Source organism: Apteryx mantelli, chromosome 28 (genome assembly GCF_036417845.1).
Source record: "Apteryx mantelli isolate bAptMan1 chromosome 28, bAptMan1.hap1, whole genome shotgun sequence".
NCBI classification, from domain to species: domain Eukaryota; kingdom Metazoa; phylum Chordata; class Aves; order Apterygiformes; family Apterygidae; genus Apteryx; species Apteryx mantelli.
In genome coordinates, this window is record NC_090005.1 from 5,818,202 (window position 1) to 5,835,523 (window position 17,322).

Here is a 17,322-nt window from a genome sequence, read left to right on the forward strand (position 1 = left end):
GGTCAGGTCTGCCTTTAGAAGCAAACTAGTACATTGTTTATAAACGACGATTATTTAGTAGTTGGAGAACAGAAACAAGTACTAGTTTTCTCAAGGACCTCAGGGATATAAGCAGAGCTGGACATTTCAGAAAACGATGCCCTATTTAGGAGCTTAAAAAGTTTCAGTATTTCAGGAATTTTCTGATCCTGGTTGAGTATCTGGCTCTTCACCATGCCCATCATCTACCTCAAGCTCCTTCCGCCACAATTTTCCCCATCAGTGAAAGAAATGGCCAATGCAAACAAACTCATGCATCTTGCAGGCACCACGTGCAACATCTGGTGTGATCTGCAGATGGAAGCAGTAGGTGGTATTTGGGCTTTTCCTAATTCAGTTTCGTTATCATCTGGCTTGCATTTACCTATCAGAAGCTCCAAAATTAAATCTGTGACGAAAACTAGCTGTAACGAAAGAGCACGAGCTACGCCTAAATCATCAGGTCAAGCTGAAGACTGCAGAGAAGCAAGGGACTCTGGAAATCAAACTTCTCCTACTGCTTAGTCCGTACGTAGGTAACGAGTCCACCGCATGAAGTGCATTTGGCCAACTATTGCTCAAACCAGTGAACGTCATCTGATGAAAATAGTTCATTATTTTTTATCCCTGTAACAGCTGCTGTTACAGGGAACCCTGCGGAGATGCCGAAGGCATGTGCAGTTGCCACCACTCCCATTTGAACTCTCCCAAAAAGACAGGTTGCTCCAAAGTGCTGGAAGGATATCACGGAGCCGCGTCAGAACGGCTGGCGAGATCTAGCTACAGCACGATTCGGCTCTAGTAGATGGCAAGATAAGTGGCTCGAGCCACCGACTGAAGCATTAAATCAACGGATTGCTACGGCAGATACTCCTTGAAACGATTTGGTTTGAACTCATTTCGTTCCTCCAAAGCAAAGCAGCTGTGCTGCAAGTCATCTGCAGCCTCTCCCCTGCCTCCGAGACCTTTGTGTTCTGCTTCAAAAATCTGAGTTTTCAAGGCGAAACAACATGTCACTTTGATCCTTTCCACGCTTTAGAGCACTAAATATGATCTGCCCCATTAGTCGGGTACCAGCAGTACATTTTAAGGCTAGATTCTTTACGATGACATTTTATAAACGCGGAATTTTTTTTTTAAAGCATCTCTGAATGATAACGCAGCTCATAGTGCAGCGATCGGAAACCAGGTCATGCTTTACAGGCCTCACACGCGAACTCACCAGGATGTCACGTACTCCCAAGATGCTAACCAAACAAATTAAGTGCATTTAGAGACAACCCACGTGCGATTCTACTGGAAGGTGACGGAGAGCAACAGAAAGCCTGCATAATGCACACTGCTGAAGGAGAAAGCCCTGAAGCATTACTGAATCTCACACTACTCCCCACCGGGTGTCAAAAATAGCTTCTCAAAAAGGAAGAAATTCTGCTTTCTAAAAGATAAAGCTTTTCTTGGAGCCTGTCCTTCGAACTGCTCTGTAATGCACAGAAACACAGTGTTAGCAAGGGACAAGCCCTCCAGGGCACGAGCCCATCGTCCCAAGTCCCTTTTCTTCTCCAGCCACGCTCCAGGGCACGTCCCCCTTCACAGCCTCTGCCCCCTCACCATCTAAGGAAGAAAGCTTCATGCAATATTGCTGTCTGGTTTCATATGAATGAAAAAAGTGAGGTGAAACCTTTCTTCAGCAATGCTGCAACCTTTCTCGCTGATGCCGAGCAGCTCCCAACCTGTCCCACTGGCTCTTCTGATCCAGTCCAATTTTCTTACAAGTCTTTGAGCCAAATTTCTTCTTTGCGTCCTTTCTTAAAACTGTAATTAAGCAATTTGCCCTGCATTTCCAGACAGGCGACTGCCCCGCTGAAGATTTTTTTTTTTCCTCCTCCTCGGTTGCGACTTGATGTCCAGAGATCTGCTGAACATTGCCCAGCACACCAGCAGGAACCGGATGGCAAAGCAAGAAACAGCTGCCAAATCAAGCAAGCAAGAAGGTTTCTCCTAGCTGTAACTTCAGCCGTAACATCCTCCACGTGCGGCGGTTGTCACATCTTTCACAAAATGAGTCTGTTGGCCTTGCTGGTTCAAGGGAAGGAGAGAGGAAGCATATGCCGATCTCCATCCGCTCTGTACCACTTCCTCCGTATTCCCAAGCTTCATAATGAGCAAGCTGGAAAAGGAGGATTTATAAGGCCAGCAATATGCTGGGCTCAACATATTAAGTCGATATGCTTCAATTTATACTGCGAATTTGCTTCCACGTGCTGGCTTTTCTCTTTCCGCTGTGCTTTTTTTTAACAGAAAACTAAAAAAAAAGTCAGCTCAGACATTAAATCTTTTGTAAAAAGACAAAAGTAAAAGCTATAAAGTCTGCCAAGAATCAACAGGTTTCTTTTTCTCTTTTTGGCAAAGTCAGGTTTGTACAGCCACATTTAGACACTAATTTATTTGACCTTGGCTCCAGAAGACTTCTTGAGACACAACACTTTTAGCAAGTTTGTAGTCTCTAATTAAAAATTAGGTTCCTTAGATGTTTTCAAAAAGCATCAAGCATCAAGGAAGGTCTCTTAACCACATCCAGATTTTATCAGATAGATGCACTGCACTTTCCAGAAAAACAAAACAAAAACAACCCATAAAAATGGCTTAATTATGCAGCAGGGTCACTAAAGAGCAGTCTCGGGAACAGAGTACCTCCCTGAGAACCATTCGAATACGGAGTTCACAAGATGCAATGAACTTGGTGAGAGCTAAATAGAAGGAACGTGAGCTGAAAAGACAAAACTTCGGCTTTGCCAAAAAATGCCACAAAGTGAAAAACCAAAAGGGAAATTTTGTTCATGGGTACAATATTTTTATTTTACATGAGAATGTAAGTAATAGAAGTATTTCTGATGGGAGATTTATCAAATGTCCAAAGACTTAGATAAGAAAATGCATGTTTTCCCCATTGTTTCAAACAGATTTTGAAAAGCTGGGGAGCCTATTTTATTAAACTTTCACCCCTTTAAAAGTTTTAAAGGCCCTGAAAATAGTTTTTGTCTTGGGTTTACAAAGCATCTTTTTTGACATTTAGCAGCTCTCTCAAAAATGGAAAAACGGGCAGTTAAAAGACACAAGTTGTTCAGGAGCTTGTGCACGAACTGCTGGTCCGCGGAGCCGACGAGCAGACGGCCAGCAAGCGCTTTTAATCAGAAATAACGATGCTCAAAGCAGGAACCCTACCCAGCCTGTGACTCACTGGCAACAAATGCTGAATGCATCAACTTATGCTAATATTTAAGCGTCGCCTATGAAACATTTTTAATCTCAGGAGCTTTGTAATCATTTGCTCGCGGATGCTGACGGCACCTCTTAGGTCTGTCTGCGTCGTCGCTCCACGTTGCAGGGAAGGAAACAGGTTAAGCATTTTGGCCAAGATCTTACAGTCAGCGGACGAACGGAGTTTGCACGGATTTCAAGCCCTGCGTTGACGCCAAAAACGTATCTGCATCCATGGTTAGCCCAAGCCTATGGTTTTTGAAAAAAATCTTAAGTAAAACAACGCTTGGAATAGCTATGGTAGTCCACAAACTACGAGGGGAGTGTAGAAGATTAAAAAGAAGCTATTAAAGAGAAGCAAACACAAGATTTCTTCTCTTTTCCTTTCTTTTTTCTAAATATCCCTTTGCTTGAGCACGTGAGGCAGATGGCACACATTACAACCCCCACCAAATAAAACAAAAAAAAAATATCAAAGTTTGATATGCCTGAGATTTGCGGAAGGCGGAGGTTCCCAGCGCACCGACGGACAAATGCCAGGACAGCTGCTCAGGGCAGATGGGGCCTTTGACAGCTCGATAATCCTGCCTTGCTGGTGAAACTCAGCCACGGGAAGGACAGCCAACTTGGGACCATCTGTCTGCGAGGGAGGAAAGGCTCTTGGAACAGCAGGTAGCCAATGCTTTGCTTGAGAATCAACCCAACAGCAAGATCATGAGTATTTACAACCTTTACTTGGGGAGCTACGTACATACAGCTGGCAGCGCAACTCCGCGAGGTCCGACCCATCCTGTAGAAGATGCCCTGTGGCGCCACGTTCTGCTTCATGAGGAAACTCCGGATTTTTGTATTACGGTTTACGCCGCCAATGTCTCCTTACCAGAAGCTTTCCGGTCCACCTTTGCGTGGACCAAAGCAATGTTTAGTTTTGAACTCGCCGAGCCTTGACTGAATGCCAAGAGCCGTAGTTTAAAATGGAAAATAATAACGTGGCCAAAAAAGTGTAAAAATTAATACATGAAATATAGCGGAAAGCCCGTAAGAAGCACTTCTGCAAATGAAACATCCCTGCAAAATAAAAAATTCCCATTCACCTACTCACACAGTATATTACCTTCTCTGGGGAAAATCCATAATGTGCTATATCAAAAGCAAAGTTTAATTGGGAAGGCTGGTGCCCTAGTGGCTTAATGCACAAATTCCATATTGCTGCACCACGACGATTACCCAAGCGTGCTTTCTTTAATTGTTTTTATATTCTGACCATAAATTTCTCGAGAAAAGGATGGAGCTGGACAGGGCCCCATAAAAGGGCACAGAAAATGTTAAGTGCCCTAAAATATTCAAAGGTTAACACATTAAAGGTTAAAATACGACTCTTTCTCTAAGGGCTGGAGAGGAGGAAGAGGAGGAGGACGGGTCTGAATTTTCTATTCCAGGGCACTGCAAAACATACTGATCAGGTTCTGCCAGTGTAAACGCTACTCTCCGACCCGGCCCACCACCAACCCTTCCAGCTCCACACCGCTGCCATAGGCTGTCCAAGAACAGATCGGATTCAGCCGCTTTGGCCCAGCGGATCCACTAGCTGGAGACAGGGAACAAGCCGAGCAACTCCAACAGCACTTTGCAGAAGGCTAATAAGACAAGGCAGCATTTATGAGTAATACATCCCAGCGGTGTGGTGGGCTGAAAAGCAGCTTTGGGTCACTAGCAAGTTATTTGCATAGGAATTATAGTCACTGCTGAAAGCTACTTCTAAACTTTCAAGGTATTTAATGATCAAGTGTCCCATAGGAAACTTCCAGAAAACAGAACAGTTTCAGAAAACGCCAAGCGACTAACCATGGGAAAAGTCAAACCCCTTCAAAGTGCATCAAGCTCCAACAACTTCTCCCTTCCACCAAGCTCTCCATCCCAGGAGGGCTCTCAACATTTTCATGGACCTTTAGCATCCAGATTCTGCTTACAAAACGGAAAGCATCAACGTTATGCACGGATATAAAGCAACTTGAACGTCTCAGCCACAGAAGAGTCCTCCTTCCACTGAATCATAGGCAGGAACCGTGTTGACAACGAGAATGAGGCACATGCAGGCTAAGGAAGGAAAAGCTGACCAACAAACATCTTTGTACTCAGAGGAAGATCATAAAACATAATAAATTGCTCCCATTCAAGTTATCGGGCAAAGGAATTGACTTTTAGATTTAGAAACAAGGTCAAGCAGCCAAATTAAGGATTCAAAATTTTACAGCACAAATTGAGCTCGGCATCTTGAAAGGCCAAACCCCCCTGTGGCTCACTTTACCCTCAAAATAACAAATCCAGGACTGTCAGAGATTAAGTTACGTTCGCTATGTCAGGAACATACCGACAAGTATAACGAAGAGATACTTTATCCCTGGCATGGGAGCTGGGGAAGGTTTCACTGCTCACGGAGTTCAGGATCCAACACGGAAACAGCGACCGAACTCTGACACAGCAGCAGCATTGGGAAGTTGAGTTTTAAGAGAAGAAACAAACCTCTTCCGATGTCCTTAACAAGTTCCCTTCTAGCAGGACAGACTTCTAAAAAAGCTAGGAAGCAGCAACAGCTGAAGAACCTTTTTTTTTCCAAAATAGAGAAGAATTGAGAAAGAGGATGATGCTGAGAACGCGCTTGCAGGCGGCGCACTAGGACTCCTCCACACCATGCCCTCAAGTCCCCGAAAGCAGCAAAGCTTTCCTCCAGGCCACGTATTTTCCAAAGGAAAATTTGCATTTCTTAATCCAAGCTATAACTGTACAGCCGACAAATCTGCACAGGAATTACCAGAAATGATTAGGAACATTGTCAATTAGTCAAAGGGAAGTTTTAGCTAAATCCTAGAGAATGTTTTCTAAGTCGCCAAGACAAGGTAAGGGAAATTAAGCCAATTTGGCCAGTGTATGTATTCCTTCACGATAAGGAAACTATTCTATATTTTATATATATATATATAAATATATATATTATTACATATATAAAAATATTATCTATTTTTCCTTTTGCAGAGTTTTTCCCCTTCTGCAGAGTTGAGTACCTGGTGCTTAAAAACTGATAGTTAACTGCAGTTTAGGGCTCCCACCTCCCCGAACGGAGCACAATTTTACGAAAAGCTTATTACGAATAGAAATCCTATATAAAAAATGAACTTCTTTACTCTCCACTGACAACAATTTTACAGGGTCAGCCCCCGACACGGCCAGCTCGAGACTAGGCACAGGTTAGCTGGCAGCAGCGACACAGGACAAACGGGACGAAATAGCAATTTAGGAGCAGCTGGTTTTTGCACGCCGGCTTTCCGAAGCGGCACCGAACTCCTTTTCATCCCATCCAGCCTGCAAGAAATCACGAGCATAGACCAAAATTTAACGAGTGCTCATCGCCGGTCTGGCTGCACGCGCGGCTGATGCCCGTTGCCACTACCAGATAATTTTCCTTGCGTTCCCAAAGCTTAAACGACGGATTAATTTGATACCAGCGCTCGCAACAGCCTTCCTTTGTGCGGAGATTTTCTGCGTTACGGGGGACCGGCCCGGAGGTTTTGCAAATCACAGCTCAGGCTCCGCTTTCTCTCCGTCCCGGGGAAGCGCGAGGATCGATCAGTGCCGCCGCCGACTTCTGCTCGAGCTCACGGAGTGAACGGCACGCGCGCAGCGCCGGCAGTGTCCGCAGCGAAACGAGGTTGCACACAATTTTAAGAGAGGGACGGTTTCAGCTGTGTTTCCGTGTTAAAGAGCGTTCGGATGACAGCTCAAAGCCTTTTTGACCTTTTGCATCGTAGCAGGGCCTGAGCAGGAAGGTCTGCTAAGGCGCATCAGCGGAGCAAATTAAAATAAAGATTACAGAACAGATTTTAAGCAAACGGGATCCCCACCCTGCTGAACGATTTGTGTTCCAGATTGTATTCATAATCAAACTGAGCATATATTTATTTCCCCAATACAAACAAAACAGAATCACGCTCAATCTCCTCTTTTATTACAGACGACATCGAAATTATATAAAACGCTCGTGCTCGCACATGCACAATGCATTGAAAATGTGTATTTAAAGAGCTTCTTTCCATCTATCTGGCAAACGTCTCAGCATTCACGCTGTTAGCAAAAATCACCCAGCAGGCAGCATTCTCGGCGTTTAACCTTAAACATCGCCATTAAGATAATGACAAATTTAAGAATCTTTCACTTAAATGCGCTCGCGGGAAGCTCTGTTTGCCACAACATGTATTGCTACCACGAGCAAAAACGCAGAAAACACATTTGCAAGTTCCTCTACTCACACCAAACACATTTAATCTCCCCAAATTGCCTGCAGTTCTGGTTAGGTTTGATTCTGACGTTCAATTTATGCGGTTCGGGGGGGGGGGATTAAGGGCATATTGCGCTCACCCAAATTTTTAAAGCAATTGTCGCGTGACAAATATTTACGGCTCACGCTTTCGACTCTAGAAAAGCAGCCAGAAGTGCATTTTTCTTCCCATTTTCTGTTTCTGATGAAACAGCTACTGCGTTTCAATGCGGCAGTTTCAAGCACTTCCAAGCACAGTCAGATCAGGACAATTAACTGCTTTACAACACCTCGAGCAAGGCCGTTACCTATAGAGTCTCAAGCAGAGCTTCGTTTTAAAGCGTGGCCTGCCTGCATAGAATAGAAATACTCTAACTAGAGCGATGGCTTTGGAGATGTATATGAGCCAAAAAAAAGCAGATTTCGGAGACTAAAGGCTTTTTGAATGCCCTAAAGCGGAGATACCATGAGAAGCCACCAAAGCTCAGGACTCCGCAGCCCCAAGCTCAGCTTTGGTCTCCCTCTTATTTCCAGGAATGAGGGGCAAGCAATCAGTGCAAGCCTCAGCTGTATTTTAAGCGAGGCGGGCGTTGTAGAAAGGTGCTGCCCTACGGCAATCGGGCTTAATAAACCGTCCACCTTATGCCGAGCACGGTTGTATTTCAGTCTGTTCTGAAAGGTCGATGGGACAGATTTTCCTCCTCCCTCCTTTATTTATTTTTTTTTTAGCATTATATATATGTATACACACACTCTCCTATACTACATGCACAAGAGGTACGTGTATACGAAGCGGATTCAAATAACCAAATTTTTCTGCTTCCCCAATGAAATAAATTGCTGCTGTCCCCACTAATGTAACGAAACGCGCCGCTGGAGCAATTACAGCACTGAATGCGTGTAAAAGAGAAAGCCGAGGAGCGGCGTAAGGCACCTTCACGCTGGGCCAGAAAGAGTCTCGCACGTGAGTCCTTGCACACGTGGACCTCCAGCAAAAAATGAAAGCAGAGTAATATGCTTTAGTGGCACCTAGAGCCCAGCATACTAGTCTGATACCCGTTTTTATGAATTACTGTTTGGACAGTAGTATAACAGCGCCAGCGCAACTGGCTCCGAGACATGCCAGCTTAAGAAGCCGGAGCTCAAGAAAATTAATCCAGCGCACACCAATGATTAAAATTGGCCGACAGCTCTCAAAGCGCAATGGAAAACACAAAATTACCCTTAGGCAAGCGATTTTTCGCCGGCGCTCTGCAGGGATTGCTTTTTAACGTTCTTTCAGCTCCCCTCTCCTTTCAGCAAGCCTGGAAGAAAACCAGCGACCAGGGCTGCAGACAACACAGGGATTAGCGGAGCAGAAAGCAATGAGGATAACGAGCCACCGATACCCGTGCAGCTCAGGTCGCCCTAAGTTGAACAGAAGACACCACGCGTGTTTTAACGTGGACAAAAAAATAGATAAATTCTTTCAGTTAGGACGTGCTGCAGAATGGGCACAATGCTCAGAAACGAAGGATGCGTCTCAGTAACCTTAGGTGGGACGTCTGAGTTGCCTTTGCAATCAGGGGTGTTTAGATCAGGACACTTCGCATTCATACTGCAGGGAGAAGCAGAAACGTGAGTTCAGACACACAGGGCAAGATTCACAGGAGGATGAGAGTAAAAGGAATTAGGGCTTTGGACACTGGTTAGCATCAGGTCTTCTTTGGTGAAGCACAACTTTGAGGTACATCAAGAAAGAGTCCTCAATAAGTTGGGCTGACCAGTCAAGAAATCTTCTAAAGGCTTAAGGACCCAGAAGCAACTTGGGTGTAAGAGATGGAAGGGATGAGAAGTCCTCTCCCGGCTGATAATCTTCGCCCTTTTATGTCCACTCTCACTCCTAGAAGAGACCATATCAAGTTCATGGACACGTCTACCCACTGTCTCTAGGCAGACATGAACTGACTGTGGCCACATTTGCAGAATTTTCAGCATTGCAAAATGTTAGCTCATAGATGCACTACACAATTTTTATGCTATTTAAATACTAATCTGTGATCACAATCTGAAGCTAAGAATACTACTACTAATAGTAATTTTGAAAAGATGGATATTCAGGTAGATTTTCATGGGAAAAGGGAAAAGATGTGAGCTCCCAGCAGTAAACTCCCAACTTTGAAGCTCTTATACCTTCGAACAGGGACAACATAACTTATCTAAAAGCAGCCGCAAGAATGTAACGTCTAAAAATATTTCCTCTAAACGCTGTTCTCTAAAATGCCAAAATTCGCTGAAAATTTCCAAAATTCCTAACCTGAGACATGTCAGCATGGAAATTTCCAGCTCCAAGAGTTTGGAAAAATTATAAAAAAGCTAAAGCCCCTGAATGAGAAGGTCTAGACATCATAAGGTGTCACCACCAGTCTCCTCCTAATCTTTCTTAGAAGTTAATACCAGTCGTCACAGAATTTTACAAGGCTTTATTACACCAGCAGCATTATATATTACGCTATATATAACCAAGCGTGGCTGTGCAACCTTATCCTGGCTAGAACCTATAACAGCGATTTCAGGACCGGTATCGAGAAAGCTGGAAATTACTTTGTACTCGTGGAGAAGACCTTAAATGAGACCCCCCGTCCTATAACCACCTTGTAATCCAAGACACGTTGCTCTCCTCAAGTCACAGCTGTAGCACAGCTCTGAAGTCACATTACCGGGTCACCCAAAAATTGAGCTTTCAGACTCCACATTTTACTGCCGGATCCACTCACTTTCCATGGAAACCAGCTTCCGACAAGCACGACAGACAAACCTGATACTCGCCATTAGGCACGCTGCGGCTTTCCGCTATAATCCCCCATAATGAGGAATTCCCAAAGTGCCTCTCGAGCAACGGGTCAGCTAATCCCATTCACTGACGGGATTTTGGCACTCTTAGGAAATTGAAACTGGCTGAAAACAAGACTGTTGCCTTCTGTTTTGATTTACAGGTATTGCTTTGATGAGGGAAAGCCTCAGGTTTGGATATTTAGAAAACGAAACACGAGCTGTGCCTGTAAGGGGTACAATTACCATTAAACCGCTAACTTTTATCAGTCATTGGAAAAAAAACCCCTGCTTTTACACCACCTCTCCCATTTATCTGGCTGTGCTGAGAGTTGTCATTTGCAGTAAAAAATACTAATATTGCGTTAAGGGAAGATTAAACAGCAAATAAGAGTATTTAACTGCCGTTCTAGCACAGACAGTGATTACATGGATGAAAGTAAAACATTCTTTTTTTTGATAAAAATGCCATTGCTAAATCAGCATAAGAAATTAAAAATCAATAGTTTATATTCTTATACGAAATGCATAATATTTTATACTGATGGCCACATAATATACTTTCTTATAAAGGTATATATATGCCTCATACTGAGCTATGCTGGATACACGACAAAACGGCTGGGGTACTTTGCTGCAATGCCTGAGTCAAAGGAACAGCAAAACAGGATGAAAATACAGAATCTAGGGTGCAAGCAATGAATGGAAGATTTTTGTGATTTCCTAGCTCTTTCCAACATTAGAGACTCATTAAGGCACTAAAGAACATCTGAAAAAGTTCACTTTTGCTCAAAACACATCAAACATGTCAAAGAGCTCAAGCTACTGCAGGATTCCAGAAATGAAGTGTTTCTTTACAGGATATACACCCATAACCTCCTGAGCTTTCAAGAGCAGCTACATTTGCAAATTAAGCTATATTTAGGTGAAGGGAAAAAACACAGAACGTTTTCTGTTGCTTTTCGGCACCAAATTTCTCAAAACAAGGTATTGTAATGCTCAGAATTAATTTCTGATGAATTTAGCACTTACATCCAGCAGCAGAGTCAAATGTTAATTTTACGTTCTAGTGGTGAGAAGCAGCTAAACTGGCACGCTCTTCTTGAATTCGCAAAAAAAAAAATCTAGGGACCTAACATAATCCAAATTCAATCTCACCATCCTGCCACTAGTAGATCTGCATGAATATTTACCTACAAACACTCCTCTTTACTGGTCATAAACAAAGCATGATACTGTGAAAGGCAAAAGCCAATGCTGCACGTGATGCTGGTCAACATCGATTCTTGCAACGAATCTGTTCTGGAGGAACGAGAGAACAACTCTGAAGGTCTGTCCCCTCCACTGGCCATTTCTCTAGATAGTTATTTTTATGAGACTGCCTGCCATGCAGTCACTGCTGTGCAGATTAGGTGGACAGTCCCAAACTCACTCTGTGGTATAAAGTTCATTATTGCTAGTTCAGCTATAGCTACAACAAGCTCAATGCACTGAAGCGTTCAGTCCACCACGAAAACAGATTTTGCACTGTGATCTGCAAGAGAAGACGATCTGCAAGGAAACAGAGATGACATTTTGCAGCTCAAGCACTGAATGATCTACTGATATTGGAGGTAGGGGAAATAGAATTTGAGAAAGAAACAGTTATGTGTTAATGTTACACATTAAGAGTTTGACAGTAAAAAGTATCGATGAGACATCGTTCCACACTCAAAACGCATGTTCAGTGATGTTTGTCTTCAAATACCCACGCTCCAACAAGCACACACAAGGAAGGCAGAAGGATCAACCAAACTGTGGTTGCTGAGAAGCATGTCCCAAAAATACAGGACGAAATGCTGCTCCAGTATCAAAATAACGCAGTGAAGTTAACACTGATAAAACTCAGGCCTGGCATCAAAATGACTCGAGGGGAAGTCTCCGATTTGGTGTGCTAGATCGAGTTTTCGAAAAAATCCAAACCCAACACTGACCTCTTGAAGTGGCTTGCCAGGACTCCCACCAGCTCTCCAATCCTGCTGTCATTAGGTGGCTGTTTGCTGAAGAGACAGACGATGAGATCCTTGTTGTCCTTCGTGTGGAAGACCACGAGCTGGTCCTTTCCATTGGAGACGCTCAATCCTATCAACTGTGAAGAGAAAGCAAGAGCACCGTTACATACCTTGATGCATCTTTGCTACTTGCCAGACTTGTTCTTGCAAACGAGGCTTTCCTCTCCAATGTGCCATGCTGTATTTCAATTTCTACTGCTACTAGAGAAAGCAATGTTCAGGGGAATGGCAATATGCAGGCCTTAGGCACTCCTCTCAAAAGACTGTTGACTTTTTTTTGGAAGTCAACAGCCCAACTGAATGATTGGGATCGATGAGGAAGTTTTTCAGACCATCTAGACTTCTTCTATGCATTCAATACCATGTCCCATTCACCAGATCTGAAGGGAGCGCATGAGGACGGGCTAGTTATAACAGGAGGGCTTGCTTTCCCAAAAGTCTCAGATCGGATGACACCACATCATGAAGTGGAAGAGCCACAAACCTGTTTTGTTTTTTTTTTCTTTTCAAAGAAAACCAACAACAGTGATGAGTCTGGCCAGCAACCATGTTTTCCACTCAAATTCACATACAACAGCCCTGGAGATGTAATGATATGCAGATAACACAAGAATGAAGCTTCCTAAAAGCAACTTGGTGAAGAATATAAGTTGCAAACCCCGCAAAGCAGTGATAACTCCAGTAATGAGTCATGGATTAAGGTCCTGCTGTTCTGACAAAATAAAAAAGTGGGGGGGTTTTTTTTGGTTCTCTGTTAAGTAACTGCTTTTTTTTTTTTTTAAAACAGCTCATACACATGGCACATGAAAGGTTTTGTCCTCATCTTCTCCCCATAGGATGGCAAAGCGAAAGCAGAAAATTAAGAGTGCAATCTGGGTACGCAAAACATTCAGATGAACACAAAAAAGAAAAAAAAAGCAACAGTAGGGAAACAAAATGTAAGGGTGCCTAAAGAAAAATCAAGAGGCAAATACATTTAACAAGCTGGTGGGGAGAGGGAGAAGGATAAGAGACCCAAGGAGAGACTACAGCAGACATTCTCTGTCCATCCAAGGACTATATGGCTCCTGGGAGTCATCCAGACATTTACAGAGCGGAGTCACATTCTCCTAAAAGTGAGAGGCACTCACAGACCATTTTGTGGAACCGAAAATCCCATTAATCCCTTCTTAAAGAAAAAAGCCTTCTGTGTATCCCCATTGCCTACGATGGAAAGGATATTAGCCGAAATCTTGTTGGAGACTACTCAGGACTTTCAGAAACATGAATGATATGCAGAAACAGTCTGAATTCGTATTTTCGGTTTAGCAGTCACCTAAGTTTCACAAGGTGTTATTTCCAAGAAACTTCTTACAGCCCCGGATGCCTGATGCATACTGGAGAGCAGCATCCTCCCCGAAATGTATGCCGCCGACATACGGAAGTGTGGCGTAGGTACAAAGTTTCCGGATGAAACACCGCACAAATTTAGGGACACTTGCGTTCTGCTGGCTTACAATAGCTCACTACAGCAAAAAATTGGTCTGAACTGGTCTAACTGGTCCAATAAAATGGTCTGAAATGATCTAACTGCTGATATCCTAGACACCGAGCAGAGAACTGCTACCAGCTGCATATATCCAGCGCAGAGGGAGTTTATTCTCTACCATTCACAATATTTTGAGGTTATAAAATACTTCTGAAACAAGCTACACTGTATGCACAGGCATTAACAGCTTGCCTGGGTTTCTCATGTCCCTTAAAATTAATTTGCGTGCTTAAATACCACCCTGCGATCACAATAGAACCTCAGGGACAGCTGCTATCAAGGTTTTGAATGTGCATCAACTGTGAAAAATGAACAAGTTGAAGTCGCTGAACGTGAAAAGCCTATTCAGACGTTAATTCTTTAACTCAACGGTGTGAGAAGTTCAAGAACCCTTCAAAATTTTCCCATTCCACCCTTCCCCAACAGACTACCTGACATAATAAAAGTCATACAAAAGAAAATTTCAGAGAAGCTGCTTATCTCAGTATTTACAAATACGAGTATTAGCTCTGCCTGAAGATCGGAAAAACACTCTCAGCACCCGCAAAACATCCTTGAGTGTATTCACCACTACTGCAAAAGGCAGTTGAAAGGTCTCTGCTGCTGCTCAATTGCCTTTCAATTCCTACCTGCCATTATCAGATTCTTTTTTCTCCAGGTAAGAATAAAAAGACAATTGTATATTAGCACTTCTGACACAGCTACCGGAACACCTGCAGGCAAAATAATCCCAGAAAGTAGCATCTTGGTCCAGTAAAACTGACTGGTCTGTAATCACATGCACAAAATTACAGATTCGTCCTACACAGAAGCAGAACCGGGAACGCAGCCAGGCCTGCGCTGAGGGCTACCCTTAAACCCTGTACGTATAGAGAGAGTTAAAGGAAGCTATAGCATGATTTCTTCAGCTGCAAACAAGTTCATGGTGGTAACAGACATCAGCTGACTGTCTCCAATGAGATTTCCATGGCAACCGCATCCCTAAGGATGTTGCCGCGTTGATAGGGTGCTTTAGGACTGCGGATAGCAAGAAGCCCAGCTAGCAGGCGGACAAATTGGAGCCGGGTTCACCTTTCCGTAGCGGCAGGGCAACGCGGGTTCACCTTTCCATATTAGCAGGGCAATGCGTCTCGCCCCGGGAACTTGGCATCTTTCTAGGAGGACGCCAACCAGCCTCAAGGCTGGCGTAATTATTCCCCATTTGCTTTTCAGAAAGCTTCGTTTCAGGCCAAACAATTGTTCCTTGCCCAAAAGGAAAAGGCTATCTGTATCGCTAATTGGCCACCTATAGCACCTCCCTCTATCATGTTAAAGGGTTTCCACCCAAGGAGGGATCAGGCATGCTGAAAGCGAGAGAGAATACACTACTCGGCTTAAGTGGTAAAAGGCAACACACATTCAAATCACTCGGTAACAAAATAAAAAAAATGTATCTACAAAAGGAAAAGATAACTGCATTACAGGGTTAGGAGCTCCATTTAAGAAATCCTGGTAAAACACAAGTATTTCTGGTACTAGATATAAAGCAAACACAGTTCCAAATTCTCTCCTCCTCAGTCCTCCTCTTGCTGCCCAGAGAAGGGTCAGTAGTAAATCAACAGGATCAGTAAAAGCCCTAGCACCGCACTGCAATTCTCATGTGCAAATTTTCTAGCGTTCCCAAGCATCACCATCTAGGAGAAGCACATAAAAAGAGAGGCACTGGCCAACAGAGCAGAAATATATTACTACAGCATTTACCAAAGAGGGTTTTCATAATATGCACTTCCACCCTGTGATATTGTTTTGACATCTGTATGAGTCACGGAAGGCACTTTTGGGCCGTTCTTGCTGTAGAAAATACTCCAGGACCTCTTGACACTTGTTCGGATCAAGGAAAAGCGTTCAATCAAGAAACCCTCCCTAGTCCTAGGCTGCTAAAGTGAATAACTGCAGATTTACAAGTAAAGCTGATTTCTATCTGTTGAAATCTAAGTATTCCAAAAGCAAAAGACACACAAACACGAGCTGCTTTGCTGCCAAAGGAAATGCGAATAAGAGAGCCAACGCAATCAGCATTCATTACAGCAGTCGTCATTCCCTATGAATGGATATGCTGTTTTAGACATGCATGTTTTGTAAAAAGCATTAATTAGTAACATTTCCGAGTTGTGCATTTTCTATAGGCAACCCACAAATTGCATCTGATCTATTTGCCTCCCCTAGTTTTTAAGGCATTAAGGATTTCCGAAAAAAAGGGTTCAGGTTACCAACAGTAACAGAGCAAAAGATCTTCCCAGAGTGACCTGGCCTTGCTCCATTACATACATGTACAAGCTCTACCTTTAAACCCAGCTGCCTGACAGATAAAGCAGACATTTGCCCAGAGCTGGATAAATGCAGATTTATCTCCAATTACTAATGTAGCAAGTGAATTGCACTGGTCTGTGATAACGGGGTAGAAAACTAATAGTGAGAAATTGATAAAATTTTACTTAAGGGATGTTCAGACACCGAGTTCATCTTGATACATCTGTTTTGAAAGAATAGTCTGCTTACTAGCATCTCTGTGTATTTTAACAAGTCAGTTTGCACTAGCAAGAGTCAGCCATTTAGCAGCGCAATCTGCTGACGATTTCGTTTTATACAATTAAGAGAGAATATCAGGAGAACAGAACATCAGCTCAGGAAAATGACCCGCAGCTGCTAAGCAAGTGGCAGAAATGTCTTTTCAAAACACGGCACTGTCATGGCGCTACTGCTTCCCTGCGATAAATATTCTTATTAGGGGAAACAAATAACGCAGATGAGCACATTACTCCACTGCGCAGCACGCACGAGCAGCGAGGTGCGCAGCTAAGGTGGACGATCAGCGCAGAGGTTAGATGGGGAGCAATAAAGCCAAAATTAACACAGCCTCAGCTAATCATTCACTCCGCATTTGCAAATGAGGTTTTCCTGCCACCCTAATCGCATCTTTGCTCTCTCAGCAAGACCGAGCCCCTCGATTTGTTATTTCTTCCAAGGCAAACGTCCCGGTGAATTGGCGAGACTGTAGCGCTAGGACATTCCCAGGCAACCCAGCCAGGTCCTGTAGGTATAAGATAACCACGGCAGCGTTACCTCGGGCTGAGGAAAAGCAGTTGAATCCACTCCCCGGGATGCCGAAGAGCTAAAATGAGCTTTTGCCCCATCCCCCTTCCTGCCGGTGATAATCTGCTGCTTTGTCACCGGCAGCTAAACTCTGCTGCCCCTCAGGCCAGATCCCTCAGTATAGCGTAAATCTTCTCAAAGCTAAATTCTGAATTAAACATGAACAATATATATTTAAAAAAGAAGAAGAAGAAGAAAATCAAACAGCATGA

The 17,322-nt window shown here is 43.6% G+C and overlaps 1 protein-coding gene across 1 annotated transcript in view; it reads right to left on the reverse strand.

Annotated features, from left to right (window-relative positions):
- MYO1D (myosin ID) overlaps positions 1-17,322 on the reverse strand; it is a 150,533-nt gene that overhangs the window by 38,243 nt on the left and 94,968 nt on the right. Inside the window, exon 21 of the mRNA XM_067311999.1 lies at positions 12,373-12,527. Within this exon, the coding sequence (XP_067168100.1) occupies positions 12,373-12,527 (155 nt within the window). The remainder of the gene's footprint in view (positions 1-12,372; positions 12,528-17,322) is intronic.